The sequence below is a fragment of the Nymphalis io genome, chromosome 4 (assembly GCF_905147045.1).
Source record: "Nymphalis io chromosome 4, ilAglIoxx1.1, whole genome shotgun sequence".
Classification (NCBI taxonomy): Eukaryota; Metazoa; Arthropoda; class Insecta; order Lepidoptera; family Nymphalidae; genus Nymphalis; species Nymphalis io.
In genome coordinates this window covers 14,683,567-14,711,414 of record NC_065891.1, presented here as the reverse complement: position 1 = coordinate 14,711,414, position 27,848 = coordinate 14,683,567, and the positions used below count along the sequence as shown (strand labels likewise).

At 40.4% G+C, this 27,848-nt stretch overlaps 1 protein-coding gene across 2 annotated transcripts in view; it reads right to left on the bottom strand.

Annotated features, from left to right (window-relative positions):
* Positions 1-18,191: 18,191 nt before the first annotated feature.
* Positions 18,192-27,848, bottom strand: part of LOC126781607 (fat-like cadherin-related tumor suppressor homolog) — a 39,651-nt gene continuing 29,994 nt past the window's right edge. For both annotated transcript variants that reach the window (XM_050506525.1, XM_050506526.1), the window contains exons 25-37: positions 27,283-27,739; positions 26,880-27,194; positions 26,632-26,790; positions 26,085-26,374; positions 25,758-26,016; positions 25,305-25,474; positions 24,549-24,770; positions 21,931-24,465; positions 21,241-21,856; positions 19,946-20,422; positions 19,550-19,861; positions 19,359-19,469; positions 18,192-19,280 (exon numbers count right to left, since the gene is read on the bottom strand). In XM_050506525.1, coding sequence (XP_050362482.1) covers positions 19,138-19,280; positions 19,359-19,469; positions 19,550-19,861; positions 19,946-20,422; positions 21,241-21,856; positions 21,931-24,465; positions 24,549-24,770; positions 25,305-25,474; positions 25,758-26,016; positions 26,085-26,374; positions 26,632-26,790; positions 26,880-27,194; positions 27,283-27,739 — 6,066 coding nt within the window. In that variant the 3' untranslated portion in view covers positions 18,192-19,137. The remainder of the gene's footprint in view (positions 19,281-19,358; positions 19,470-19,549; positions 19,862-19,945; positions 20,423-21,240; positions 21,857-21,930; positions 24,466-24,548; positions 24,771-25,304; positions 25,475-25,757; positions 26,017-26,084; positions 26,375-26,631; positions 26,791-26,879; positions 27,195-27,282; positions 27,740-27,848) is intronic.

Sequence of the window (27,848 nt, the reverse complement as noted above, 5' to 3'; positions counted from 1 at the left end):
CCTACCACCGTTTACAAAGAGATGCTTCGATTATTAATTATAAATAAAGGTTACAGTGAGTTGAATAGTTTTGTTTAACCTGAGTTTGATTGAATAGAATAAAAAAAATATTGGTATGCTTGATCATTTAGAATATTAACTATATCCAACAGTGTGGATAGATGTCGGGGTATTTAAGCAACATAATCATATATTATCATAGATCGGAAGATTTGTATAAAATATTGTTTTCTTCAAATCATTTAAGTCACTGTAAAATATATTAAGTGAAACTACAAGGATTTACAGTAAGTAAGTTATGATCAGTCACTGATGATTATTAAAAGAGTAATCATCAATATAAAAATAAAAAACCCTTTACCTTAATTTTTTCTAACCATAATGGCATTTCATGGTTTTTAATTTAAAATCACAGACTTCCTAACAATCATTATCCGAGCGAGTGAAGTAAATATTATTTCACTCGCACTTAAGTATTATTATTTCTTTATACTTAAGTGCGAGTGAAGCCAGGGGCTAGTACTAAATAAAATCACAGACTTTGCCAAGGCTACTCAGTTTATTATCCTATCTTTTTCAAACTAATGTAACATTCAAATAAAAAACAAATCCAAAAATTTTGACTTACATAAACAAATAATTATACTTATGTTTTAATGAAACCAAAAATAAGGCAATTAAAAACAAATGTGGTCCATTGAACTTGACATACATTTTAATAAGCTGCTTAAGGGCTTACACATGTAATATAGAAAAAGTATATAATTTAAAAAAGCAGTTATATAACAGTTTTGATTAAAGTTTAAAAAGCGGTCATTTGACCATTCTGGTAGGTTTAGTGTTAACTGACTGAACGCGACGCCGCGGTAAAACGAGTATTTGTAGAATCAGCCGCGCATCGGTAGTGGGGAATTAAGCGCGGGAGTAAGACGCAAAACAGGTTTTTACGCGCCAATCAAAATCCCTACTTTTAATGTAGACGCGCGCATTTGTTATTATTTTTACATTTTTACAACTTATATTTTTCTTGTATTCCTATTGGTTAATTTTTATTCCACTTTTTGTATATATACTTGTACCGTTTTTCAATAAATCATTCCACGAATTCCACCGATATTCTACTGTTCTACAAAAAGTTTTACTTTACTATTACAACGTCCGCCTCCTAAAAATACTTAACACCGTTGAAATATGTGTACTTATTCCAAATTCACTCTGCCAACGTGTAACTCCTCAAGTTGCAGTTATTTTTAATTCCGTTGTTAATTAATATTTCTGATTCATTAATTATCTTCATCAATTCTTAAGTAATAATCAGACTCGATAATGGACCATGTACGGGAATAACTGGCTCGACGAAATAAAACAGACGAATTTGAATAACTTAGAAATCGTGTATTAACTCAGTGCCGGTATATATTGGAGCAATCTCAGTATCATGAAAATGTATTGGTTCCACCAATTGAAAGTGTAACAAGTCGGTCATTATCCCCAGGTCAGTGAGAAGATCAGAAATGAGATTATCCGGAAAAGAACCGGGGTCACCGACATAGCTTGCAAAATTAGCAGACTGAAGTGGTAGTGGGCTGGCCACGTATGTCGTAGGACCGATGGCCGTTGGAGCAGACGAGTCCTAGAGTGGAGACCGCGGATCGGCAAGCGCAACGTAGGGCGCCCTCCAGCCAGGTGGACCGATAACCTTAAGAAGGTGGCGGGCACCAACTGGATGCGAAAGGTGGAGGACAGGGAGCTTTGACGCACCTTGGAAGAAGCCTATGTTCAGCAGTGGACAATGATTGGCTGTTGATATGATATAACTTGCGTAAAAAAGGAAACTATATCAAAAACATCACAAATTGCTACCTATGAAAGAAGCAGTATTTATCCAGATATTGACTTCTTGCCATGTAAAAAATGTTTGGGTTTTTACTGGAGAAAAACCATTATCTGAAACTGCGAATACTCAAGTTGAAGCTCATTAATGATTGTAAATAAGATTGACTTTGACAGATGACAGATTGAGTTTGACACATTGACTTTGATAGATTGACTTTGATTGTTGATATTGACAGATGACAGATTAAGTTTGACACATTGACTTTGACAATTGACATTGACAGATGACAGATTGATTAACTTTGAGACATTGATATGGACAGATTGACTTTGACACATTGACATTTGACAGATTGACATTTACAAATTGACTTTGAATTCGGAAGATTGACTTTGACATATTGGTAATTTGACATTTGAAAATTACAGATTGACTTTGACACTTTGACATTGACAGATTGATTGACTTGAGACATTGAATTTGACAGATTGACTTTGACACATTATCATTGACAGATTGACTTTGACATATTGAAAATTTGACATTTGACACTGACAGATTGACTATGCCAGATGGATTTATATACCGACAGATTGACTCATTGACATTGACAGATTGACTTTGACATATTGACAATCTGACATTTGACACTGACAGATTGACTTTGACATATTAAGAATTTGGTTGCACCACCCTTACTTACCCCTAGAAGTGCACAGTCACGATCATTCCGGTACACGTTATAGCATGAATCTAAGAGTTCTTCATCAAAGATATTCACTTAGACAAATTACATCATAATTGGAATTTAACAAATTAGAATAGAACTGTAAAGTTTTTGTGGGCAATCCTCTAACATTTTTGTAATAAATATTTTGGTACATAGTTATTTGGAAATGCAACTTTTCCGAACCAATATGACATAGCAACCTCAAAGAGCATACTCATTCCTTAAAGGTCGGCAACGCACCCGCAAGCCCTCGCGTTTTGCAGATGTCCATGGTCGGTAGTAGTCACTTTCCATCAGGTGAGCCCCTGCTCGTTTTCCCCCTTCTACTAAAGCGACTTTTAACAGATCGCGCGATATAAAGATGGCTAGTTTTCTTTCATGTATTGTGATGCTACGAACAGTCACAATGGACAACAATCATCGAATAGTCATTGATTAATCATCCATTAAATAAAATACATTGTTCGATCAAAAGCATATTACGGCAAATAAATATTAATAAGCTTAGAATAATTCACATAGATATTTTTTTATATAATAGGTGAGCGGACGAGTTTATGGGCCACCTGGTGGTAAGCGGTCACCAACGCCCATAAACATTGGCATTGTAAAAAATGTTAAACATCGCTTTCTTTTAATAAACCAAAATTTTCACTGAAAATAGTTCTTTGGAACGTTTAATGTTTCTCAAAGATTGCTATTCAAGTTTCATAGTGATGAGTATGTGAATAATATATAATATTATTGATAATTATTTGAGGATAATTACTGAGCACAATAAAAGACGTCCGTTCAGTTAAGCGTTTAATTGCGAGAGACCACCATACATAGGTTTAAATTTCTAACCATTTCAATGTGGAGTCTATTAAAACTAAAAATGTTTTACCGTTTAGCGGTCCTAAGAAGTCAATGTGTATTCTTGACCATGGCTCCGGAATAAAAGGCCATGGCTTGATCGGAGCTTTCGCTGGTGCTGCGTTTTCCATCGCACAAGTAACACACTCATTACAAGTGCGTTCAATGTCGGCGTCGATACCGGGCCACCAAACGTAACTACGTGCAATGCTCTTCATCTTTACTATACCTAAATGACCAACGTGTATTTCCTTTAGCAACTCAGATGTTAATGATTTAGGTATTACTAAGCGGTATCCCCAAATTATACACCCATCTAAATACAATTTATTACGACGTACAAAATATGGCTTAAGATCTTCATCGTCGCACGCCTTGGACCACCCGGATTGTAAGTATAAAATTACTTTCTTAAGTATGTTATCCTTATTCTGATGTTCTACTACTGTCTTCCGTGTTATAGGTAAAAAAAATTGCATGAAATTAACGTAAGTTTTCTCCTCTACTTGTAGTTTCCCTTCTCCCGTTGGAAATCTAGATAAAGCATCGGCCGCGTTCTTATTACTTTGAACGTATTCAATATTATAATGTTAAATGTGCAATAGGGTTTTAATAACACGATTAATAAAAGTATTAGTTATTTATCAGCAGAAGTATTGTTTGGCGTAAAATTAACAGGAATGTCAGATAGTAAGTTAACGTCGGTTTTGGATAATGATAGGAATAAAGATGATACAAATAATTAACAATCGGGAAAAATAAAAAACAGTAATTTTATAAATCAAGATATAAGCCACGACGATTTTGTGTAGGTAAACTAGTAAGAATTAAAAAATCTGTTACTTGCTCAGGAAAAAGTAAAAAAAATAATAATATCACAGTGCTCTGGTTCTTACAGAATATTGAAAGTTTTTCCAAATGATAGGTATTTCATAGGTGATACTCCAATAACTAAACGCATGGGTAATCAGTATTTGAAGGTATATATTCTGTAGAACGTATATATCCACGGTTAAGTTTAAAGTGTTAACGATGATAATAAAAAAGTAGTAGTGATAATAATAGTCATAACAGTGGTAATAGTAATGAAAAGTAAGTATATTTGATATAATATTATTGTTTGTACTCTGAATAATAAACAACAGATGAATATTATATTTCACGATGAGATATCATATAAGTCTATGATTTAGAAGGATATGATATGATATGATATACGATACGATATGATGGATACAATGTGATTTATAATGTAAAATGTTGTAATGTAACATGATACGCGATACCAGATGTATATGAACTTACCATATGTGATTTAGTTTGATATATGTACTTTAACATTTAAGTAACTTTGTTCTTTTTTTTATAATTTATGCTGTACTTAATTGATTTGGTATAATTTTCAAACTGTGTTTATAGTTAAACAATATTAAAGATAAATATGTAATAGATATTTTTTTATAATTTTGCTTACGAGGACGTGAGAAGTTTGTCAGGATGGACGAGTTGTAAGCTATGTAATTTTAAGAAAGGTATGATTTACATAAATATGGTTTTGATTGGACTATTTTTATTAAAATGTAAGAATATCAACAAGACGGGTAGTCAAATAAATTATAATTTAAAGTAGGGTTAAGTGTTTTAAAAAGGGCGGTGTAAATTGATTTGCTCGCAGTTCGTTTGGTGCATTGGTAGCAAAATCAACTAAAGGTGAGATTATTGTACTATCTTTATATTCACTGTATTAAGATATAATGTTATAATGTGGTTTACATAAATGAATATACTTAGTGACGTGTATGTCTGGTTTTATTTTAAAAAAAGAATAGTAGATGCTAACAAATTCAGAATTGGTCGCAGGTCAGAATCGCTCTTCACGCGCAAATCTGTTGCGTACCTTTCATCGTGTTGTTATGTAATAAATTATGAATAAATAATGAAAGATTCAATGGAACAAAATTGTTAGTCAAGATCTCCAGGGTTAAGCATTGCCAAAATACATCGAAGCAGAGTGGCCTGTAGCAGAACTGTTTGCACGCCAATGCGCCGCAATCGACAAAGAAGATAAGCGGGAGAAATCGAAGTTGAAGTCGCTGCCGGAGCCGGGACCGAGACCATTGTAGCGGTCAAAGAACGTGTAATGTCGGCAGAGAGTGACATCATTCACGGAGACCAGCAACATGAAATCGATCTCGAACTCGTGGAAGGTGGATGGATTCAGCGAGTGAGTTAATTTCAAAATTAACCGATATTATTCAGAGTATAAATGGTAGTTACAGTAAGGAACACTTTTCAAGTTCTAATGTTGTCCCAGAGTTCGACCCATCTAAAATAAATCGGACAATAAGTAATAGGTTAACTAAGGTTAATGTGGTCATGTGCTATTTTGTATGGATGGAGTGATAGACAGATTATACATCATGCGTTACTAAAACTAAGCGGTGTACCAAAAAAAAAAAACAAAAAATGGTATGAGAGATTACCAATTAATAGTTTTGTTTACGTAGGCAGAGTGGCAAACTAAATTTTTAAATGCGTTCAAGTCGGATTGAAATTATGGTCAGATGTTATCGGATACGTTAGATAAGAAAGCAAAATTGACAATTCTTTAGGGGATTACTTTTACGAAAAAGTAGCACTAATATATCGTTTTGACATTAAAGGGAAAAGAGCCGTAGAATGTCTTTTACATGGAATAGAAGATAGGTCGATTCAATTAAGGTACATAAGCAGTTTTTTTTTAGTAACAGCCTGTGAATGTCCCACTGCTGGGCTAAAGGCCTCCTCTCCTCTTTTTGAGGAGAAGGTTTGGAGCTTATTCCACCACGCTGCTCCAATGCGGGTTGGTAGAATTCACATGTGGCAGAATTTCAGTGAAATTAGACACATGCAGGTTTCCTCACGATGTTTTCCTTCACCGTAAAGCACGAGATGAATTATAATCACAAATTAAGCACATGAAAATTCAGTGGTGCTTGCCCGGGTTTGAACCCACGATCATCGGTTAAGATTCACGCGTTCTTACCACAGGGCCATCTCGGCTTATTATATATATTACATAAGCAGACAATGTGATAATCCAGATAAAGTATTAGCGTATTTACAAAATAAATCAATTAAAACTATTTTTTTCAAATATAATAAAAGTAATATAAATGTTTTATAAAAACGAATATTTGTAGCAACACAACTTTATTTATTAAGTATTACAATCGTGAAGATGAGTCATTCTGCTTTTAAAAGTCAAAAACCCTTAAAAAATGCATAAAATTTTTAATGTTAGGACACTTGGATATCGAATACCTTAGGAATAAAAAAAGCTGAAAAAAAGTAATACTTTCTTTTAATAAACCAAAAATTTCGAAATAATGTAGATAAATACATAAGATATAAAAATAGTAACATTAGAAAAATCGGATTTGTTGACTTAGGGAGTGATTTAATATCGATATGAGAAATTTTAAAAAATGAGATTATGGTGATGATAAACCTACGGTAGGATTCGGTGGCACGGTTATTCATTCGCTGGAATCGGGTATAGTTAATATAAGTATTCAGGGCGATAGCGCTGATCTACGTAATTATATATTGTTGTATCGAATTCGATATTGAAGTATTCTTTACTTATAGGTCAAACTTATACCCCATGTTAATATTTTAAAAACAAAGGATAAAAATTATGAGTAACTATGATGTAGTCGACAAAAATGAAATAAAAATAGAATTAAAAGTTGCTTCTAACATTACAATTAAACAAACAAGAGGCCAAATTCTACTAATTTATAACGATTACGATACGTTCCCGATTCAATTCCGATCAAACTATGACTAATCTATATTTATTCGGATCGTAACCGAACCGAACCGATATGATATACCGTTGTGTCAAAACCAAACTTAATTCTTAACCCTTATAGCAATAGTCGATAATTAAATTGAATAATAGAAAAACGGAAAAACGGCAATGATCAGGCTTCGATTCAAAGTCAATCTGGTCAAAGTCAATTTTTCGAAGCCAATCTGTCAAGTCAACGTGTCAAAATCAATATGTCAAAGTCAATTTTTCGAAGCCAATCTGTCTAAGTCAATGTGTCAAAGTCAATATGTCAAAGTCAATGTATCAAAGTCAATCTTTCGATGTCAAATGTTAAATTGTCAATATGTCAAAGTCAATTTTTCGAAGTCAATCTGGTCAGTCAATTTTTCGAAGTTATTCTGTCGTAAGTCAATGTGTCAAAGTCAATCTGTCAAAGTCAATCTTTCGATGTCAATCTGTCACTGTGAAATGTCAAATTGTCAATCTGTCAATGTCAATGTATCAAAGTCAATCTGGTCAGTCATTTTTTCGAAGTCAATCTGTCAAAGTCAATCTGTCTAAGTGAATGTGTCAAAGTCAATCTGGTCAAAGTCAATCTGTCTAAGTCAATGTGTCAAAGTCAATCTTTCGATGTCAATCTGTCACTGTCAAATGTCAAATTGTCAATATGTCAATACATACGAAGTACGGTACGGTCTGTCGACTAGTAAACAGCTGTGTGTAATCGCTTAGCAAATAATTATTCTATAACAGTGTATAAGTCGATAATCGGGAGTGAACTTTTGAAAATAGTTAAAGTTTGTGTTAATGACAATAATTTATGTGTTAAATTATATCTAAATGTGAATTATACAAATTAAAACTACAAATTTCAAATTTATTTGTTAAATTGCAACAGCAGTGTGCAGTGTTTGAAGTGAACGCGTAAGCGACGCGTATTTCCCGGCGCTTATGACCTTTTGGTCGCTGGCTTGACTGCAATTCAACTATCGGTCTGTTAAGCAAAGTTACTCTTAGCTTTTTTCTACCTACATTTTTGTGATAATAATATTTAAGCAAAATGGATTGTAAACATTGTTCGGAGATTGTAAGACCAGAAGAAATGATTAGATGTACGGCTTGTCAAAGTATGTATCATTACTCATGTGTTGGTATAAATGAAAGCGATTTTAAAAAGATTCTGCCTGTGAATAAAGATAAATGGAAATGTCCAGTTTGTAAAATATCTAAGAAAACTGCCAATAACATAAGTCCAAAATTAAATACGATCTCTGATAAAATAAATACTAATCAAGCCCAAATCATAGATGTAAAATCGTTGATTGCACATTTTGATGACCTTTCCACAATGGAGTCATTCAAATCTTTCATTACTGACAAATTTAAAAAGCTCTCAGAATCTGTTACTTTTTGGTCTACAAAAATTAATACGATCGAGTCTTCCATTCATTCTGTTGTAGATCGAATGAATGATTTAGATAAAGAAGTTACTAAAATAGACAATTTTGGAACAGAACTTACAGAGTTGAAACTTAATTTTAGAGAATTATCGGAAAATACTAACAGAAATGAACAGTGGTTGCGTCGCTCTAACATTCAAATAAATGGGATTCCACAAAATAAGGGTGAAAACTTAGTCCATATTATTAAAACCCTTGCTGAAAAAAGTGGTTACCCCATAAATTTTAATACCGATGTTGATTTTGTAATAAGGGTAGCAGTAAGGAATGACTCGTCTGAAAATAAATCACGTCCCATTATTTTAAAAATGCAAGCACGTTACAAAAAGGATGATTTTCTTCCATCGTTAAGGAAGTTAAAGTATCTGAAGGCATGTGACATTGGTTTTTCAGGCAGGAATAATCCTAACATAAATGACTACCTGTCCACTTACAACGAAGCTCTTTTGAATGAAGCACGACGTAAACGCAAAGAGAAAGGTTACTTATTCTGCTGGGTTCGAAATTGAACTGTTATGGTTCGTAAGACCAACAACTCACCAGTTATTCACATTACTTCTCAGGAGTGATTTAACAAAATTTTATAAGCGTCATTAATTTGTTGGTTTATTAAAGTATGTTACTTTATTCAGTTTTTTAAGATTTTTTTTTGTAGTTTCATATTTTTATAGTTAATATAATATATAGTAGTTTTATAGTTAATATTTTAATTATATTTTTTAAGAAAATTAGGCTGATATGGTATTGTTTTATGGACTTAAAGGTATGTTATAATTCTTATCTGGCATCTAGCTGCATTGAAAAGTTTTATCTCTTTAATATTATTACTCACAATAATTATAATCTAAATTATATATTACTATGTACTTAAATATTTATTACCAAAATGTTAGAGGATTGCGCACTAAAACTTTACAGTTCTATTCTAATTTGTTAAAATCCAATTATGACGTAATTTGTCTAAGTGAGACCTGGTTACTTCCTAATATCTTTGATGAAGAACTCTTCGATTCACGCTATAACGTGTACCGGAATGATCGTGACTGTGAACTTCTAGGGGTAAGTAAGGGTGGTGGTACACTTATAGCAGTACGTGGTGGCATCTATGTCGACATGCAACACTCGAGGACACCATTGTCTCTTCCAGGTAATGATATAGTGGTCGGACATGGTTCAAGTAAACAAAAAGTACGGCTTTTCTGTTGTTATTTCCCTCAAAATCATCACCAGTGCGATTCTGAAACCACATTTTTTGAGTTCTTATCAGATTTAAATTTAAATAACCCTTTCGATAAATATATTGTTGTAGGAGACTTCAACATTTTTTTTTTTTTTTTTTTTTAGAATGGGAAGGCGGACGAGCATATGGGCCACCTGATGGTAAGTGGTCACCAAACGCCCTTAGACATTGGCATTGTAAGAAATGTCAACCATCGCTTACATAGCCAATGCGCCACCAACCTTGGGAACTAAGATTTTATGTCCCTTGTGCCTGTAATTACACTGGCTCACTCACCTTTCAAACCGGAACACAACAATATCAAGTATTGCTGTTTTGCGGTAGAATATCTGATGAGTGGGTGGTACCTACCCAGACGAGCTTGCACAAAGCCCTACCACCAGTAAGGAGATATTGTATGGTCACATAACTCTGAAAATACATTAGCTATCCAAAACCCATCCGAAAATAATTTACTTATGCAACTATTTGCTTTTATTTGCTTCTCTGGCTGGTGTCAGTATAATGGGATTTTTAATGGTAATAATAGACTATTGGATCTCGTTCTGTCTAACTGTAGTTGTTTGGTCGAAAGAGCTACACCATTATCTTTGCCTGAAGACGCTCATCATCCGACTTTTTCTGTGTTGATGGATATTATGTTGAATGATTCTAATTTACGTTATGCTCTTCGAATTGTTCGTCGCTTTTATGTTGCTAACTACAACGCAATTAACAATGAGTTAAATAATATTGATTGGGTGAAACAATTCGAAACATGTGATATAATTAACGCAGTAGATAAGTTTTATTTAATAGTTAGTAAAACAGTATACGATATCAATAAATATCCTGTATGGTTTAATAAGTCTTTAATGAAATTGATTAAAAAGAAATTACAAGTACATAAACGATGGAAAATTTATGGTCATATTAGTGACTATGACAAATTTGCTGACCTTCGACACAGAACTAAATTAATGGAAAGAAAGTGTTATGATGTCTTTATCGCTAGGGCTGAAGATAATATTCATCACAGTTCCCGGAAATTTTGTTCTTTTATAAAATCAAAGAAAGGTAGTAATTACATACCTGACACCATGTTTCATGATAATACTGTTGGCTCCGACGGTCCTTCCATCTCTAATCTATTTAGCAACTTCTTTAAATCAGTTTTTGAAGTAAATGTTGTGAATCAACCCGATATTGATACTTTAAACAAGCATGGTATTCAGTCCTTAATTAGTACTATTAATGTATCACGCCGTACCGTTGAAAGATATCTCTCAAAACTCGACTCATCTAAAGGCAGTGGCCCTGATGGATTACCTCCTATATTTTTAAAACAATGCAGTAAACCTTTATCAATTCCTTTACATCTACTTTTTAACAAATCCATATATTCGGGCATAATACCACCTGTTTGGAAAAAATCCCTTATTGTTCTCATTTTTAAAAATGGAGATAAGCATAATGTCAAAAATTATCGTGGAATTTCAATGTTGTCAATCATACCTAAATTATTTGAGAAGATTATTTGCGATACTTTTTTCCTTTAATAAAACCTCTGCTCATTACCCAACAACATGGATTCGTGAATAAAAAATCAGTTGAATCTAATCTTGTTGAGTTTCTCGATGTTGTTCTTTTAGCTATGGAGTGCTTCTAGATTCTAATTTATAATTTGACAGACATGTGAACAAAATTATCACAAAAGCTTACAGTATGTTGGGTTTCATATTTCGCCAGGGAAGAGACTTTAAAAATATCAATACATTTAATGTGCTGTATAATTCATATGTAAGATCTAATTTGGAATTCGCTTCAACGGTTTGGAATCCACAATACTCTAAGTATATTATGGCTATCGAAAATGTACAGGATAAATTTATTAGAAGATTAACGCGTAAATTTGGGTCCAATACTACTAATAAGCTTAATATTTTGTCGCTTGAGAAACGCAGGGAATGCAAAGATCAGGTTTTTCTTTATAAAATTGTAAATAATTTTGTCGATTCAATGTACCTAGTCAACAATACTTATTTCAAGTGTTCACATTCCATTGCCCGTTTAAAACATACCTTTTATGTCTCAATGTGTAGAACGAACTATGCTAAAAATCGCTTTTTGGTAAGAGCATGTGACAATTATAATTTTTTTTTTATTTTTTATTTTATTTATTTTAAGGACCACTAGTAGCTACTACATGTTTTAATGACAAATGTAAAACAATTTAGTGAAAATAGCTAACATGTGAAGCTTTTTAAAGTAGCCACAACAATTACAATATTTGTTTTAAAAATACATTAACACATAATTATAGCAACATGAGTAGAAAGATTAAAAAAATATTATAATAAATAGATATCTTTAAGGAAAATTTATTTAAGTTCTTAGAAGCCTTAAAAAACTGTAATTGTGATTAATATTCCTATATTTTTATTTGTTCTGCTTTATAAATTACAATTTAAATACTTTTCATATTAGAATGTAAAAGTGCAAACTTTGCTGGCTTTGCTCCATGTTTGAATGTAAAAGTGCAAATGTTTATGTATTATATTATGCTGTATGTTTCTCAAATAAATAAATAAATAAAATAAAATAAATAAATAAATTTCAATTTTTCGAAGTCAATCAGGTCAAAGGCAATTTTTCGAAGTCAATCTGTCTAAGTCAATGTGTCAAAGTCAATCAGTCTAAGTCAATGTGTCAAAGTGGATTCTGGTCAAAGTCAATTTTTCGAAGTCAATCTGGTCAAAGTCAAATTTTCGAAGTCAATCTGTCTAAGTCAATCTGTCAAATTCAATGTATCAAAGTCAATCTGTCACTGTCGAATGTCATATTGTCCATATGTCAAAGCCAATTTTTCGAAGTCAATCTGGTCAAAGTCAATTTTTCTAAGTCAATGTGTCAAAGTCAATCTGGTCAATGTATATTTTTCGAAGTCAATCTGTCTAAGTCAATGTGTCGAAATGAATTTGTAGATGTCAAAGTCAATCTGTCAATGTCAATGTGCCAAAGTCAATCTGTCTTTGTTAATTTGTCAATATGTCAGGCAATTTTTCGAAGTCAATCTGTCACTGTCAGATGTCAAATTGTCAATATGTCAAAGTCAATTTTTCGAAGTCAATCTGTGTAAGTCAATGTGTCGAAATGAATTTGTAGATGTCAAAGTCAATCTGTCAATGTCAATGTGCCTAAGTCAATCTGTCTTTGTTAATTTGTCAATATGTCAGCCAATTTTTCGAAGTCAATCTGTCACTGTCAGATGTCAAATTGTCAATATGTCAAAGTCAATTTTTCGAAGTCAATCTGGTCAAAGTCAATTTTTCGAAGTCAAAGTGTCAAAGTCAATCTGTCAAAGTCAATGTATTAAAGTCAATCTTTCGATGTCAATCTGTCACTGTCAAATGTCAAATTGTCAATATATCAAAGTCAATTTTTCGTAGTCAATCTATCACTGCCAAATGTCAAATTGTCAATAAGTCAAAGTCAATTTTCCGAAGTCAATCTGTCAGTGTCAAAGTCAAGCTGCCAGTGTCAAATGCCAATTTGTCAATGTGTCAAGTCAATCTGTCAAAGTCAATCTGTCTAAGTCAATGTGTTAATGTCAATGTGTCAAAGTCAATCTGTCAAACTCAATTTGTCAATGTCAATGTGATAAAGTTTATACGTCAAAGCCTAACTGTCAATGGCAATCTGTCAATTTCAATCTGTCAGTGTCAAAGTTAATCTGTCGAAGTCAAGCTGTCAGTGTCAAATGTCAATTTGTCAATATGTCAAAGTCAATTTTTCGATGTCACTCACATCACTGTGTTAAGACTTTTGTCACGTAAGGAATAATGCATTATAAACTTTTAAACATAAGGCGTAATCAATTGTATGTCGCATCCGGTCAATCGTACGGACACTCAATGGAACGAAAGGCGCACGAACGGTTGTGAACTCGACTCTGGTGTGGTTCGGCAGAACTTCAGTGTGCATTCGACAGAGTCATGATGGTATGGCTCGGGTCCGGGCAGAACACTCTCTGCAAAGCATCGGTCGAGTGAGGTCACGGAACTGTGTTACTGTTCCATAAAGTACTTCGTGTGTGATATTAATTGTAAAGTGTAATAAAGTGTGATTATATTAAGTTAAAGTTGATCATTTCACGATAACCCACTGCACGCCCACATGATGTTTGACGATAATGATCAAAGACCTGATGTCCCCTCCGACATCAGAAGTGGGATCAAATCGTGAAAATGAATCTACTCACGGTACCAACCATAATGACTCGCAATGGCGACTCATTCATTGACCAGCTCACGTGTTCCCCTCCTCTTACAACCCGGGTTCCTTCAAACGAGGCGTGAAGAGGCATCTTGCGGGCCGGCAAGGCGGTGACGGCTAGAACAGAACATTCTTCGCGACTGTACTGGCCGTCGTCGGGTTTGGACTCTACTACCACTTACCATCAGGTGGAGTAGAGTCATTTGCCATCCCGGACATATAAAAAAAAAAAACTGTTTGAAATGCAGAATCAACAAATGCAAGCGTTGATTCAAACATTGAAATCTCCAAATGAGAACAAAAACGTGAGTTGGCCAGAGTTTAATCCCGTTAAACGTGATTCCGACGCACGATCATGGTGTGCAGCCGCCGTTATATGCTTAGAAGGATCTGCTAGAGAAGGCAGCCAGCTCATCATAACTATGTAAGCTATGTAATTTTAAGAAAGGTATGATTTACATTACATTTATGTAGCAAAAACAACTAAAAGTGAGGTTATTGTACTATCTTTATATTTACTGTATTAATGTATAATATTATAATGTGGTTTACAAAAATGAATATACTTAGTGACGTGTATGTCTGGTTTTATTTTAAAAAAAGAATAGTAGATGCTAATAAATTCAGAATTGGGATCGCTCTTCACGCGCAAATCTGTTGCGTACCTTTTATCGTGTTGTTATGTAACAAATTATGTCCAAATATTTTTAAATATTTCAGTAAGAATAATGAACGATTCAATGGAACAAAATCGTCAGTCAATATCTCCAGGGTTAAGCATTGCCAAAATACATCGAAGCAGGGTGGCCTGTAGCAGAACTGTTTGCACGCCACTGCGCCGCAATCGACAAAGAAGATAAGTGGGAGAAATCGAAGTTGAAGTCGCTGTCGATCCCGGAGCCAGGACCAAGACCGTTGTAGCGGTCAAAGAACGTATAATGTCGGCAGGGAGTGACATCATTCACTGAGACCAGCAACATGAAATCGATCTTGAACTGGTGGAAGGTGGATGGATTCAGCGAGTGAGTTAATTTCAAAATTTACCGATATTATTCAGAGTATAAATGGTAGTTACAGTAAGGAACACTTTTCAAGTTCTAATGTTGTCCCAGAGTTCGACCCATCTAAAATAAATCGGACAATAAGTAATAGATTAACTAAGGTTAATGTGGTTATGTGCTATTTTGTATGGATGGAGTGATAGACAGATTACCGGGTCTGGCATAAGGGACTTCTGAGCAAGCTTCCTAGCTACGGGATACCTGTTGGCCTTTGCAACTGGATATCAGATTTCCTGAGTGGACGATCATTTCGAGTTGTCCTAGATGGCTTCTCGTCTGATCTAATAGCGATTAATGCCGGTGTTCCTCAGGGATCAATTTTCTCCGCTACACTCTTCCTGCTGCATATAAACGATCTGCTGAAACCCGGTATCTTTGGGTACGTAGACGACAGCACTGTGACGTAGAGCTAAAGCAGCAGAAACTCGTGAGCACAGGGAGGCCTTGGTAGAACATATCAATTGGCATTGGAAGAGGTATCGAATTGGGGAGATGATAACCAAGTCAAATTTAATCCTACCAAGACTCGAGCGTGTTTGTTCACCGCCAAGAGGAGTCCATTCCATCTGACTCCGACTTTCCGAAGTGTATCTGTACCCATCACCGACAGTATAGAGCTTCTAGGAGTTACATTAATATCCAAACTCAACTTTGGACAATACATTGAATCCAAAGCTAAAACTGCTGGCAAAAAACTTGAAATTCTCAATAAGGCCAAGCATTACTTCACACCGGAACAGCTTCTGACTCTATATCAAGCCCAAGTCAGATCGTGCATGGAGTACTGCAGCCATTTATGGGACGGCTCTGCTAAGTACCAGCTTGAAGCTTTGAATTCAGTGGATCGTCGTGCTATGCTCATTGGCGACCAGACACTGGCCACAAAACTCCAGACCTTAGAATTTGACAGAACATTGACTTTGACAGATTGACTTTGATACATCGACATTGACAGATTGACTTTGACAAATCGACATTTACAGATTGAGTATGACACATTGGCTTTGACAGTTGACACTGAGATACTGATTTTGACACATTGACTTTGATAGATTGACAGTTTGACACATTGACATAGACAGATTGACTTTGATTGATTGTCATTTACAGATTGAGTTGGACACGTTGGCTTTGATTGTTGATATTGACAGATGACAGATTGAGTTTGAAACATTGACTTTGATACATTGACATTGACAGTTTGACAGATTGACTTTGACACTGACAGATTGACTTTGACACATTGACTATGGCTGATTGATATTCACAGATTAACTTTGACACGTTGACTTTGACACATAGACTTTGACAGTTTCACTTTCATACATTGTCATTGACATTTTGTTTTTGACACATTGACATTATCAGTTACGATAAGTATATAAGGCATACTTCCCTATATTCAAAAAGGTGATAAATCATAATTCCATATATACAAAAAGTATTATAATGTCCTCCAGATCGATTTCGGCTACGGTGGCTAATCTGAAGGGAGATTAGCCAACTACGCAGGAGATATTATAGTGCACAAGTGAGTGCGCAAACACAGGTGCACTCTCTATTCGTTAACTCTCATAATCTGATAGGACGGCAATCCGACACGACCGGAAAGAGTTCAGGCGCAGTACCCAACGGCTTTACGTGCTTTCCGAGGCACGTTAGTGTACACACTTCCAACTTTCAGACTCCGGGCTGCTACTGAGTTGAGTAAGCTGATTCATTTCGGTTACTGGACGTAGCTTTAAAGTTATAGAGATGGGGGTCAGAACACATCACCTACGGTATATAATACGAGAGTTATACATAGCTGTATATAATTGTCGATATGTAGGTATTAGGTTAGACACCTTAAAGATATTAACTATAATACTGATGTTTACTATTTATCTATTCATATAAATGAAGTTGAAGGATCTGTCTGTAATTGCAAAATAACTGCCCATTTTGAAGTTAATATGGCTACCCATTGAAAACATAAATGTGAAATGAGAGCCAAGTTCAATGGTCAGTCCTGAAATTTCTTTATAACAACATAAAATATTTTATAAAAACTTAAAATATCATTTCTTCTTATAACTTAGGATAATATATTAAAGCCTAAGGTCTAGACTTAGCTAGTTCTCATATACAAATTATTATTAAGTACCTACTAAAATAGTCATGGAAGAGCCCTATGTTCGATGGCTAGTTTCTACCAGCAAGCCAAATTTTCGGAAGAATAAAATGAAAACTTACAGCTTTAGAACTAGCGACGGCTATAATATTTATATGTATATTGTTATAGTAAGTGTTCCTAATAGAAATTAATTGAAAAATTATAATAAAATGATAAAAATTTACTAGTTTCTGATTTATTCCTTTGTATTCACCCAACCTGGGTGCCAAATTTGAACTTTCTAGGTCATCTGGAACTGGGTTAGAGCTTTGATGTATAGGTCAGTTAGTGATACAAATGACGATTTTTGGACGTTAATATCTAAATAACCGTTTGTATGTTTATGAAATTTGGATTACATATATATCTCGCAAGTCTCAATATTTGAACCAAATTTGACAAGTTTACGTGAAATAGTTTTTGAGTTACGCAGGGGTCAAAAGTGGCTCCAAATGGTTCGTGTTATATTACACAGGGTGCTGCTCGGTAGTTCTGTTAGTTTGAACTTGGCTTGACACGCTATCGCGTGTGTAGATTTGTGAATTACCATAACCAAAACAATCATTTAAAAAAAAATTGTTTTTCTTTAATTCCTAGATTAATAATAATCACATTCATATCATAAATACGAAAAGATGAGTGTGTTGTGAATATTTGTTATTTCTATAACCTTTATCACAGCCTTTATCCCGTTAAACTAGATTTTAGATTATGACGAAGGCGAAGCGGTTTATTTTACCAATTAAATTATTTATAGACTAAAGGATAATGAAACACATGTAGTTTTAAGTATTACTTGTACTTTTATTCGCTTCATTAGTTGTGTCAAAACTTATAACAATAGTTAAATAAATTATTAATCGTTCAAATTTGTGAACAATTTTAGTAACAAAATTGATGCGCACCGCGCGGCGATCGTTTGCAGTCAGTCAGGTTCGCCGGCGGCCGCTCTACGCTACTTACTGTACACATATAAAAATAGATTCCTTAAGATAACGGCTAACCTAGAAGGAGAGAGGTTTGTAAATGCATACTTTAAAGTCATGATATGAAATTATAGTCGGAGCACCATATTTTTAATCGTACAAAACGATACGGCCCGCCACCGTGGCGCCGCCCACACTCGTCCTCACGGCCACGCCTACATTATATACATAAATACAACATCGGTTCCTCTTACATTAGATACATATTTACAAGTTTATACATAGTCACAAGTTTACGCATAGCTCGGCGGCGCATGCGCGGCGGCGGAAGGCCAAATGTCTAACTACTCAGTGTACAATTATACTAATATCTGCGTCACGTACACCTAACGCAAAACACTGAACATCGATCTTATTACAATTTTTCCAAACGAATACATCGTCGTCCACTATATAGTGCGGAAGTCAGCTTTCAAGTGGTTACAACGTAATATGTTATTCGATAAATTCCCATATTTTAGAAAAATATTAAGTAACACTTTAAACGACACCGTTTAAAGTGTTATTACACACATTTATGTGTTATACACTATTTCGAAGTCAGTTATAATTTGTCTACAATAAATTTGATGATCACTGTCCCCACGATGACGGAGGTACAGCGAATACGAAGCACTGAACGTCAATCGGTCCGGTCCTGCGAGTGTGCGCCGACGCACTCGCCGAGCTCGCGCTAGAGGCCGCGCGAGGGGGGCGAGGGGCGCGCGCGGGGCGCGGGCGGCTGGCGGGCCGCGCGCCGCCGTCACACGTCCGTGTGGCGCGCCGGCGGCGGCGGCACTGCGGGCGGCGCGCTCGCCTCCTCCGCCTCCGAGTCCTCTATCTCGCACAGGTTGGCGGACAGGTCGCTGCACGATCCTTCGTCGCCTAGCAGTGAATGCCGCTCCTCTGGAATAATTACAAAAAACATTTTTTCCGTGTTGTGTCTTATTACTTGCACCGTTCCGCTGCCTTTCGAGTGCTCACCGAGCATCGTGATGAGGCTGTGGGCGTCTGGTTCGCGAATCGTACGGGCGCGCAGCGTCCCCTCGTCTCCGGCCGGGGAGTACTCGTCCACGTTCAGCAAATACGATGAGGCTGGGGGATGGGCCACGGTACTCGATTAATTGAAATCGAATCGTAAAGTCACGGGTATCGAGTCTAGAATAAGTACTCACCGTCCGTAAACCGTAAAGGCTCATGGTCATCTGTCGCCGAATCGGTATCGAGAGGAAGGGGAAGGGTCCTCCGCGGCGACAAACGCGCGGATCGTGGGGATCGCGGGGAGCGCGGCGAGGGCGGCGAGGGGGGTGAAGACGAGTCGGGGCGCTCGGAGCCCGCCACCTCGCTGATGCCGGGCAGCGCGCCGCCGCCGCCGCACCAGTCGGAGCAGTCCCAGTGGTAGCCGCCCACGAGGTGCGGCTCGCCCGCGCCGCGCCGCGCCGCCGCCGGGGACGGGACGCGGACTCGCGTGTTGCATCCTTTCAGATCTGCGAGCGAACAGTTAATTTAGTTCCTTTCGATCGCTACTGCGATTGACATCGGATCTGATCTTGAAAAGGAGTAGGTCTTACCGTTATAAATTTTATTATCGACAAATGTGTGCAGATGCATCTGTTCCGACCAGGGTTTCCGATCGACCGGGTCTATGTTGAGGTTGCGGAGATAATCGGGAGGGATGCCCTCGAGTTCGTCGCCGGCAGAGCCGTACGAGCGAAGAGTGTCGATGTTGTTGAGTGGCGGCGGCTCCGCACATGAAGCGGGTCGGCCGCGACGCACCGCCTCTAAATTAGAGAGCTTGGAAGCGCGCGGCGGAAGTTTTTCGATGGCGCTGTTGAGCGGCGCGGGGGGAACTCGGGGGCGTCTCGTGCGTCGCAACAAGAAGGGCAGCAGTATTAAGGCTGATAGTAAAAGCAGCGCAGCGACTGCGACGCCGAGTGGCCAGCGTTCTTGCAGAGCCCACGACCACAGCTCGCGAAGGGCGCGGCCGCCACCTGCAGCTTCGCCTGCTACTACTGCGTCCGAGTACAACGGGTTACCGCAGTTCATACCTGTATTTATTGTAAAAGTTATAGCAATTTTCTACCAATTAGCAATTAATAGTCAAAATCAAAATAATTGTCATGCGTAATATAAAGATACTATATTGTGTAAAAAGTATAATTATATATAACTAGCTGTCCGTTTCGACTTCGTACGAGTAAAATAAAAATTTATCTCGTGCTGTTTTTGAAGTAAAGAGATATAAAACAACTGGGTCGAATTGAAAATTGTAATTGGTAATATTTTTACAACGTTTTTTTATAACGTGACGTATAAAATTATAATAGTTTGTTATTTATTTTAATAATTATTCTTTGTGACTATGAACTTAATCACAGTTGTCGTTATTTTTTTCCTGTTTTTAACCATAAAAATGGTTACTTTTTAGTTTTCACTACATAATTTGCAATTTATCCATAGGTAGGTAATATGATGTCATAAGTCTGGAGTGACCGTACAACAGCTTGATCTAAATGCATTTAGCAGGCTGTGGGAAGACTCGAAAATATTGAGTTGTCAAAACAAAAGACGCTCAAGAACTTTTGAGAGAAATGATGATGGTTTTGTTACGAATACGTGTATTTTGTCAGAAATCAAAATAAATTCGTCACCCATATAAGTGGCCTTGATTTGATATTTTTTAGGATCTAGCAGTCCAAACTAAAAATTGATTATTTAAGAGGTTATAAGCTATAACTAGATTTTCTGTCTTCGAGCACAAAGAGCGGAGCAGTAACCATACACTTCAAACAATATTACAAACTGTCTGTAATAAGCCGAGCACTGAGCACAACAATTAATAAATCAGTGACATTGAAAAACTAACCTGTCTTATCGGGCGGACAAAGGCATCGGAAAGAACCCGGCTCGTTGAGACAAGTCGCGCCGTTGAGGCAAGGCTCGCCCACGCACTCATCGACGTCGTACTGGCAGCGCGGGCCGTAGTACCCGCGGCACCGGCACGACGGGCCCCACTCGCCCTCCTCGCACGAGCCGCCGTGCGCGCACACGCCGGCGGCGCACCAGCGGCCGCGCTCGCACCGCGCGCCCGACAGCCCCGCCGCGCACGCGCAGCGGAACGAGCCCGAGCCCTCGGCGGTGCAGAACCCGCCGTGCAGGCAAGGTTGGGACGCACACGGGTCGCTATCTACTTCGCACCGCCGGCCTAGGAACCGCGCGTGACACGAGCACTCGTAGGCCTCCGCCGTGCTCGCCGGATCTTCCAGAAGGTCTGGTATTTCTCTACACGTGCCACCGTTGTAGCACGGCTGGGCGGCACAGGGTCCGGGCGGCGGGAGGGGAGGGCAAGTGGCCGCCACGCGCACGCGCACCCGACGCACCAGCTGTGCCCGTCCGTCGTCGGACGTGCCGCCTTCCTCCAGCGGTAAAAACGCACCGCTCAATTTTATATCCGTAATACAGCCGTGAAAGCCGTAAGTGACCTGCGGAGGAATATTTTAAATGAACGATAGAATGTAATCGCGTGCGGGCGTCCGCTGGCCTGGCCGAGGCGTACCTGCTCGGGCGCCAGCGCGTGCGCGTGGCGCTGCAGCGCGGCGCCGAGCAGCACGCGGTCGGCGCGCGCGTCCAGCACGGCGGCGCGCGGCGGCGCCTGCGCGCGCGCGGCGCGGCGGTCCACGGCCAGGCGCGCGCCCGCGCCGCGCCGCTCCAGGCGCACGTCGTGCCACGCGCCGTCCGCCACGGGCCCGCCGGCGCGGACCTTCGCTTCGCCGGCCCCTAGCTCCATACGAAATTGTACGTATCCCTCTACTATTTCTAAAATTGCGAAGTCTACCCGTCCCGCCGCGTACAGGAGAGTGCCGCGCGGTCTTCGAGTACGAAACCGAAAACTTATTATTAACTCGTCGTCTAGTAGCCGCGATCCTTCGACGACGCCCCGTTCTAATCGATATGCGAGGTAGCCGTCGCCAGATAAATGTGCGACGTTAACGGGTGGACGACAGTCGTCGCCTTCGCAACATTGTCCCACACTTGGATCGCAGGTTGAGGAGTCGCAATGGCATGTCGGGTTAACGATATCTGTAGATTCTGTATACGGGCGCTCGCATCGATCACCAGTGTAACCTCGCGTGCAGGAACATTCGCCGCGAAGTTTGTACGGTGGTGCCACTAAAGAAAAAACGTCGGTAGCTACCGCACGAGTGGTTGTGGCTCGCAATTCAACTCTTTCGGTGCATGTCCCGTGTACGCAACCACCGCAAACGGCACGTACTAGTTCCTCTATAACTAATCGAGTCCGTTCTTCTAAACGCTCCAGATGTGCGTGTAATCGTCGGCGTAATGAGTCCGCCAGTAAAAATCCATCAGTGCCAGGTGCTCGCACCGCAAAAGCTACATCCAAATCTTGTGCTACTTGGCGTCGGGTTCTGCTCGGTTCGTTTCCAATATCTTCTCCAAAGGGTTGTACACTAACAATGACTACGTCACTCGGTTCGCAGTCGGTCGCCTCGCTTACGGCTCGGATGAATCCTTTTCTATGACTAAGAACGAAATCACGGTCTGTTACTTCACGAAATCGAACGACGACAGCTTGTGCAAGCATTTCATCCGATATTAATAAAACCATGATTTTAACGATCGCATAGCCAATAAACTTTCCATCGTTGACTGTAATATTAAGACGGTAATCTCCTACGTCGAGTCTGGGTGCGGCACGTAGTGTGCCATCGTGAGGGTCTATTTCAAATAAATCATTCGCAGGATAGGGTGCTCCGTCAACTGGAACCAATGCGTAGGAAACCGAATCGTATGCGTCGCGATCAGATGAGAAGACGCGACCGATAACACCGCCGGGGAATTCGTCAAGATAAGAATTGACGATGACTTCTAGAGGAGTTACAACGGGTGGATATTGAGACTCCTCAATCACTTTTATGTATACCCATGCGTCGGAGAAAAGTGGCGGCGTGCCGTTGTCAAACACTCGCACTTGTAGTACATAGCGATCTTTGATACGATGGTTAAAACGCGTCGCTGATCGTAGGTAGCCATCTTGTTCTAGTCGAAAAGCACCCATTTCATTTCCAGATTGAAAATCAAAAGTGTAAGGAGCAGCATTCGGCGGTGAATCTGCGTCTTGGACAACAAACTTGAGGAGAGTATGTCCGAGAGGTTTATCTTCTTGCACAATTGCTGTGTAGTTGCTCTGCTCGAAAAGGGGAGGGTTGTCGTTGGCATCTAAAACTTCAACATTGACCACAGCAGTGGCCTCGAGAGCTGGCACTCCACGGTCTTTAGCACGTACTTCCAGCACATAAGCTGGATTTGTTTCTCGGTCTAGCGCTGCCGAAACTGAAATGTATCCAGTATCAGGATCGATACTAAAACTTCCATCGCGATCGCCACGTGCTATCGAATAAGCGACGCGACCATTCGCACCGGCATCTGCGTCATCGGCTATGACTTGTACGATGTGAAATCCAATACTTGCATCCTCCCGTACCCGAGCTCCGTACGAAGCCTGTGAAAACACAGGTGCGTTGTCATTGCTATCAGTAATGGTTATATTAATTGTAGCATGATCGCTAAGCGGAGGAGATCCACCATCGACGGCTTGAACCGTTAAAAAGTATTCCTTTCTACGCTCATAGTCGAGTGGACGCGCGATGGTGACGACGCCGCTAGTTCGCTGTATCGCAAAGTCTTCACGATCGTCGCCACCGACTAACGAGTAATAAACATCAGCGTTGACGCCGGTGTCGCGCGAGGTGGCGCGCACGCGCAGAAGCTCCGTGCCGGGCGCGTCGACTTCGGGCACGACGGCGCGGTACTGCTCGAACTCGAACTCGGGCGGGTTGTCGTTGACGTCGGCGACGGTGAGGCGCACGCTGGCCGTGGCCGAGCGCGGCGGGCGGCCGCCGTCCGTGGCGCGCACCACCAGGCGGTGCTCGGCTTGCGTTTCTCTGTCGAGCGGCGAGCGGAGGGTGATTATACCGCTGTCGCTTGCTAATTCGAACGCATCGTTTACTTCGTCCACGAACGAATATCGCACTAGTCGGTTCTCTCCTAAGTCGTCGTCCGTAGCGTGCACCTAGAACGGTTAACTTTTAGTCTTAAGATAGACAGACATATGAAAGAGGAGTTCAATATTAAGTAAAATTTATACACTAGTACCTTCGCGACGAGAGTTCCGAGCTCGGCATCTTCAGGTAAAGTGACGCTATATATCGACGCGGAAAATCGTGGTGCATTGTCGTTGACGTCGTCTATAGCGACTTCTAGTTCAGAGCTGCATGCCCACTCGGATCGTTCGCGATCTTGCGCGTGTGCTGTTAAACGGTAAATGGCAAGAGTTTCTCTATCTAAAGCAGCCGCCACACTTACGACGCCAGTTTCCTATAAAAACAATAATTATGTAGTCTAATACAAGTAATAATTTTATGTTGGTTGGTTGTAAACGGAAACTCCTGTATATAACCCATTAGTTGTCAGTGTATTTTCTATAAGTTGATTTAAGTAAACGTATTATTTACTTCCTTTCATATAAATAATATTTTTCTTTCTTAAATTGTGATATTATTTTTAACTTATCATTACTATCAAAAGTATATCAGAAAATTTTCAATTTGATTTTAAAACTTGTATGATCTATAATTTAAGCTTTGTGCAAGCCCGTCTGGGTGTGTACCACCCACTCATAAAATATTCTACCGCTAAACAGCAATACTTAATATTTTATTTTATATGTTGTCCAGTCGTTAGCAGGCCAAAGGCACATAGCATCAGCACCTTTGTTCCCAAGGTTGGTAACACTTTGGCAATGTTATTTCTTACATCGCCTATGTCTATGTGCGGTGGTGATCACTTGGTGGATCGAATGGTCTGTTTGCCAGCCCGGCTACCTATAACAAAAAAAAATTGTATAATGACCTTGTTTATAGAAAAGTTTTCAGCGTGATCACCAGTGAGGAAGAAACGGAGGCGTGCGTTGGGAGCCTCGTCCTCGTCGCGAGTCAGCAGAGTCATGAGACGCGTCCCGCGCGCCGCGTCCTCGGGCAGGCGGACGCGGTAGCGGTGGCGCACGCAGTAAGGCGGATTGTCTGCGTGTCGAAATAGGGACTTTTATACACTCGGTAATGAATAATAACTTTTATACTAAATAATTCTTTTTTAAAACATCAAATACTTTTTTTAACGACATTTGTAAAATTTTATAACTATCACATATAAACTATTATCGAAACTTAAATGCCAGTATGAAGGCAAGCTTGGAAAACATTAAAGAAATAATACAATTATTTCGTTACATATTCTTTATATATATACAATTATCTTTGTAGTGTATAATAAAGTATATATTATTCTGTAATTGAATATAATCACCATTGACATCGAGTACGGCAATGTGTACCGCGGTGTAAGCCGTGAACTTGCCGTCGGTGGCGGCGATGGAGAGAGAGTAAGCGGGCTCGGACTCGCGGTCGAGAGCGCGCGCCACGAACACTTCGCCCGACGTGCGCACCTGGAAGCGCGCGCGAGGGTCGCCCGCCGCCACGAAGTAGCTGAGCGGCGCGCCCGCCACGTCGTCGTCGTGCACCGCCAGCCGCGTCACCACCGTGCCGGCCGCGGCGTCCTCGCGCACCTGCGACACGGTCGCATCAGCCGTCTGCGGACCTCCACGGGCCGGCAACGATCGAACGGAGTCCAAACCTCGGTCGAGTAGGTGTCCTGCGTGAAGCGCGGCGGACAGTCGTTGTAGTCGACGAGGCGCACGACGAGCGTGCCGCGCGCGGAGCGGCGCAGCGCGCCCGCGTCGGCGGCGAGCAGCGCCAGGCGGTACTCGGCGCGCGCCTCGCGGTCCAGCGCCGCCGTCGTCGTCACCCAGCCGCTGTGCGCGTCCACGGCGAACGGGACGCCCTGCCCGCTGTCGTCTGCGTCGCCGTCGCCCAGAGAGAATTTGATCTCGCCGTTGGAGCCCGAGTCCGGATCGTCCGCCATCACTAGCGGATTCGATACGCGCATGTAGGAATTGAAGTCAGTGACAAGAATCTTTTTGGTGCAATCAGTTTGGATCGAGATCTATTTGTAGAGTGATAATTTAATTTTTAATTATTTTGGTTCAATTAACGCCGTGTAGTTATGTTTAAAACGATGTGATGTTTTTTAGAATATCTATGTATATGTACGTATTTCTATACTGCGTGGAGTTCAAATATTACTAGAATATTACTAATAATTTACTAAAAAAGGACGTTACGTTGTAAGACACTGGAATGCGGCGGCGTGTTTTCAGCGAGATGCACGACGTAAGGTTGCGAGTGGAAACTCGGCGCGTGTTCGTTCACGTCCAAAACGTGCAGTCGCGTAAGCACCATCGTCGCCGGAGCCGGACTCCCCGTTCCCTCCGCTATGATCCCTATAAGAATATTAAAAATATAAAAATAACAATATTCCCCACAGAGATGAGAGTAACAACTGAAAGTATACGATAACAGTAGAGCTAACCTATGACATGTTCCTGGGCAGTCTCGCGGTCCAGGGGCGCGGCGAGCACGAGGCGGCCGGCGGCGTCCAGCGCGAACAGGTCCCGCGGGACGTGCGTGGGCGCCAGGCGCAGCGCGGGCAGCGGGCCGGCCGGCGCGCGCAGCTCCGCGATGAGCGTGCCGGGCGCCGCGTCCTCGGGCAGGAACAGGTCGGGCGGCGGCGGCACGAGGCGCGGCGCGCGCTCGCCCGCCGCCAGCACGCGCACGGCCACGCCCGCCTCGCCCGCCAGCCCGCCGCCGTCGCGCGCGCGCACCCACACCTGCACCGTGCGCGACGCTAGAGCACGCGCGAGGAGAAAACGACTATGTAACGCTTACAACTTGCATTAGAATTTGTTTTATTATTTCTGACTTCGGAGTCTCACCGAAAGCTGACGCGTTGCGAGCGAAGGACAGGGCACCGGTGAGTGGGTCGACGGCGAATAGGCCCGCGGCGTCCGTTCGCAACTCTCCTTCGTAGACTGAGTAGGTCAGGCGCGCGTTATCTCCTGCGTCCGCGTCGTAAGCCGTTAGCGTGAGGAAGGGAACTAGAGGTGCGCGGTCGTGCCGTACGGTTGCCCGGTACTCCCGCAGAGGGAAGGCGGGCGGGTTGTCGTTGAGATCTGCGACGCGCACGCGCACGGTGGTGTGTCGCAGCAGACCGCCGCCGTCGCTCGCCGTCACCGGCACTTCCCACTCGGCACGCTTCTCGCGGTCTAACGGCACTCGAGTCGCCAGAGCTCCGCTGGTCGGATCTATCGTGAACGTCTCGCGTAGTTTAGCCGATGGTATGGAATATGTGACAGTCCCGTACTCTCCTGCATCGTCGTCGTACGCTTTCACCTACAATCACGAAGATATTTTTGTCATTTAATAAAATTTAACTTTAGATATCAGTTTTGTTCTGCACGACTCGGACTCACACGACGGCGGCGTCACGAGACATAACGAA